Below are 4182 nucleotides of genomic sequence, written 5' to 3'. Positions count from 1 at the left end.
CAGGGGTAAGCACCATTACTGGAAATGGGCTACTGGTGTAACCCTGGAAGCTGTAAAGCATGGCTGCACGACAATCCGTCAAAAGAAAAAAAAGCCCATTGTATGTGGAGCACTTCTGTTACTCTTTCTTTCTTTCTTTCTTTTTCTCTCTTTCACGCATTCAACACACCCACCCACCCCATTCCTTGTCAGAGACACTTGACGATTGCTCATTTGCTCATTCCTGTTCCTGATCCTTGTCCTTCTCTCCCCCCCAACCCTCATTGCCAGCATTACGACGTCGGTGTCTATTCCACTCCACTTCTTTTGAGCAATCAGGCAAACGATATTAAGCAGCATGGAGCCTGTGGCCGATCCTTTACATTATCCATTGATGCAACCATCATCATTATATCACACATGTCGATCCGTCCTTGATGGCATGGCAGCCGTCCCTGGATTACTGCCTTATCTTGATAATGAAACAACAACAACGCAACAACACAATGACCCATTAAGCAAGCTATGGTCCATATGCCGGCAAGGCAGCAGTCTATGCCTTTTATTCAACACCCTTCGATCTGATACCCCCATCAAATTACAGCAAAACGATGGCACGTCTATGAAGCCAAAAGCATGCGTCTATCATTTCATCATTGCTTGCCGTGATCATTTGAAGTTACCAGAGGATCAACTCTTTACAGTGACGGATCTTTATCAAGATGATACCAATGGTTTTGTAAAGGTAAAGTAATACGATGATGATGTCATTCTTTGGCTTGTCATTGATCCTTTTCTCCCCTTTTGATGTGTCATCCCTGTTCCAGGTTGTCAATACGGTGAATCATCTTTTGGAATTGCTTGAAGATGGCGGCATGATTTTGATCCAACGCAGCAGCCCGCATCCCACCAACTACTCCGATCAACCTAAAAGTACGCGTGATAAGGTTGTGTCCGAACTATTGGAGACTGAACGCAAGTATGTACACGACCTTGAGAAGCTTCAGGTAATACAACAGGGGATGGTGGTGGTGTGTGTACGTGTGTGTGTGTGTATATGAAAGGGGATAGTATGGCATCATTTATCATCATTCCCCCCCCCCAAGGAAGAGGAGACAAGAGTGCTAATATCCATAAATCGTTAGCATTGCATGCGCCAGGCACAGACTCAGCAAGTATTATCTCCTGATACGTTACATCAGCTATTTGGCAATTTGAATGCTTTGGTGGATTTCCAACGATGGTTTCTTGTATTTGCTGAAAGCAACGCTGATCGTGCACCTGAAGAACAACGATTTGGTCAGCTCTTTATTCAACAAGAGAACGCGTTTTCTGTATATGAACCATTTTGTGCCAACTTTCAGACGGCGCAATGTCTTGTCGTTCAAGAAGCTACAAAGTTGCAGCAATTGACGGATATCACCAACCCTGCTTACGAATTACCATCACTCCTTATCAAGCCTGTGCAACGCGTGTGCAAATATCCTTTGCTCGTTCAAGAATTATTGAAAGCAACACCAGAGGAATGGGCATTCTATGAGGAAACCAAGCTGGGTTTGGAAGCTATTCAGCGTGTGGCAGCCAAGATCAATGAGACAAAGCGTCGTCAAGAGAATCAATTGCTTGCAGAGGATCTCAAACGGCGTGTTGTTGATAATCGGCATCATTGTGATATACCAGGATGCGGTCAGCTCTTGTTACATGAGCGGGTGGTGCTTCATCGCAACGAGGTGGATCATGATGTGCTGCTATACCTCTTTGAAAAGGCCCTTTTGATTTGCATGGATGAGAAGGATATCAACAAAAAGAACGCTGCCAAAGGATCCAAAAAGAAGACCAAGATGAGCAAAGATGGACCTGGGTTAGTGATCAGAGGCCAAATCAGCTTATCTCAAATTGCCCAAGCTTCGGATATCAGCCATGATGGTAAGGATGTGAATAATGAGTTAAATGGTGGGTTGATATTCATTATCATTATAGGTCAACATGCGCTCAAATTGTTTTGGTCTGAACGTGATCAACGCTCATGTTCTTTCACCATTACCAACTGTGTATTGAAATTCAGGAATGAAGAACTATTGAAGCAATGGAATGCAGCATTGGATAAGCTGATCAAAATTGACAAGAGATTATCGCGTGAAAGCCGTGCAGCTGCTGAAGCCCTTGTGAGGAAACATCAACCGGAAATGGCATCATCAACAGGGATATGGGAAGGTGCCCATCAACTTCCTGAAGAATACGGCAGCAGCAGTAGTGACATTGATTTCTCGCACATACAACGATCAACGAATTCAAGTGATGAAGATGATACAAGCTTGCAAGGACGTCTTCGTAGTCATTCACATCATGCTGTATCACAACGACAACATACGCGTACAGGCAGTAAAAGTTCAGCATCAATGCCACCCACATCCAATAGCAACGATCGAAGGCATCAATATTACACCGCAACAATGCCAGGAATGTCACTCCCACCTCTCCCACGAGATACATTAGCTGGCGAGTTTTCACCATTGTCGTATCCATCATCACCACTCACAGGCTCATTCCCATCCACGCCATCCATATCCAATCGTACATCCACTTGTAGTGCAGGCTCTGGTCAGCAAACACCACAACGTAATAGAACAGCCAACGAGTTATCGAGTCTATTGAATGGACCCGTGTTTCTGGAAAACGAAGATGAGGATGACTTTTGTCGAGCAATAACAGCACCATTCATGCAAGAAGCTCGTTATCGATCTCAGAGCAGCCCTGATATAGCATCCTTTGAACAAGAGGAACCATCCATGACGATCAATTCCCGGACGTTATATCACGTGGAACCTAAGAGTAATAGCTCCTTTGCCAATCGGCATCATGAATCACACGATGGAACCTCAAGGATGGCACCAAATGATTCAAATATGGTTGCAGCAGCAGCAGCAGCAGATGAGGACGATGAAGAAGCACACGATCGGAGACCCCTTGTGATAAAAGCCAAGCTCAATTACATGAATGATTTGTATGTGATCAAGGTACCGATTTGTGCCAGTTACAATGATCTTATGGAGAGGATTCAACGCAAGGTCCAATCCAAGCACCAATTCACACTCAAGTATCAAGACGAGGATGGTGATTTAGTGATCATGAGTTCGGATGAGGATGTACAAATCGGCTTTGAGAGTCGTGGTGCAAGTAACACAGTACAAATACATGTCATTCATTAGACGTGATGATCATCCTATGCTGTAATACCACAATAAAAAAAGAATTACTATTATCATAGAACGTCTAGAAATGGGTTTCATGGGTAGCTATCAAGAGTTTGATGCTCCTATTAGGAGCAGTGAGCAGATGATGTTATGGCGCATGTGGACTACCATGTTTATTAATGAACAAACAAGTGATTTATTATGTATGATAGCAGATTGATATCATTGTTCAATGATGGATGTTGCCACCTTGTTTATGTATCGTATACAACCTTATTATGTAAATAGCTGCAATAAGGAACATGTATCATGGAGGAGTACGTATGTGCATGGGGAACAATGGTTCCATATCACAATAGGATGCAGGGAGTCGAGCTGCATAAACCAATTCGCGTCAACCCCATCAATTCAATGCACAAGGACATCTTTATTGTATCAGCATACAAGGCCAATTATGGACCCACTTCTATTCCATCTATAGTACAATCATAATTCACCAGCAAGCAAGAAAAGGATAAGCTAGCAAAGCCCAAGCGTGTAAGAAACAATGCTTCTACCTACTTTGCAACCATCGTCTTCACATTTGCTGCCATACAAACAACCAGCAGTCCTCCGCCACTAATCTTTTGACAGCCTCCATGAGCTTCTATGGTCAACGGTGCTGCTGATCGGTGCCTCCATGTCAGTAGGATCCTTGCAACCTTGATTGTGTACTCCCATTCCTCACCTTTCTTGTTCTTGTGTCCTTGAAAACCACGTCAGCATTCTTGTTCGAGAGGTGAGGTGAGGTTGGATGCTCGTTTGCTCATCGTGCAACAGGATCGTTAACACCTGTTCCCATCAGCTTCGTTATTGGTTGCCATGGCTTCATTCACGCTGTCTCCATGGGTTACCAAGATGACCAAGATAGACATAGATCATCGAGATGCAAGCACACAATGATAGCAATAAACGTAGTATACATTGTAATAAGAACAAGTGGAGGGTTTGATTTATTAGCATACAAGAG

General features: G+C 43.7%; 1 protein-coding gene across 1 annotated transcript; it reads left to right on the top strand.

Moving 5' to 3' along the window:
- Window positions 1–337: 337 nt before the first annotated feature.
- Window positions 338–3188, top strand: O0I10_012833 (uncharacterized protein; the record flags this gene model as incomplete). Its single annotated transcript, XM_058492720.1, has 4 exons — window positions 338–724; window positions 807–986; window positions 1125–1905; window positions 1960–3188. The coding sequence occupies 4 exons, from the start codon at window positions 338–340 to the stop codon at window positions 3186–3188; spliced, it is 2577 nt and encodes an 858-aa protein (XP_058336510.1).
- Window positions 3189–4182: the final 994 nt, after the last annotated feature.

Source organism: Lichtheimia ornata (genome assembly GCF_029851405.1).
Source record: "Lichtheimia ornata isolate CBS 291.66 chromosome Unknown scaffold00165, whole genome shotgun sequence".
In the NCBI taxonomy this organism is placed as follows: Eukaryota; Fungi; Mucoromycota; class Mucoromycetes; order Mucorales; family Lichtheimiaceae; genus Lichtheimia; species Lichtheimia ornata.
Note: the sequence above shows the minus strand (reverse complement) of the source record. Positions and strands in the feature narration are given on the sequence as shown.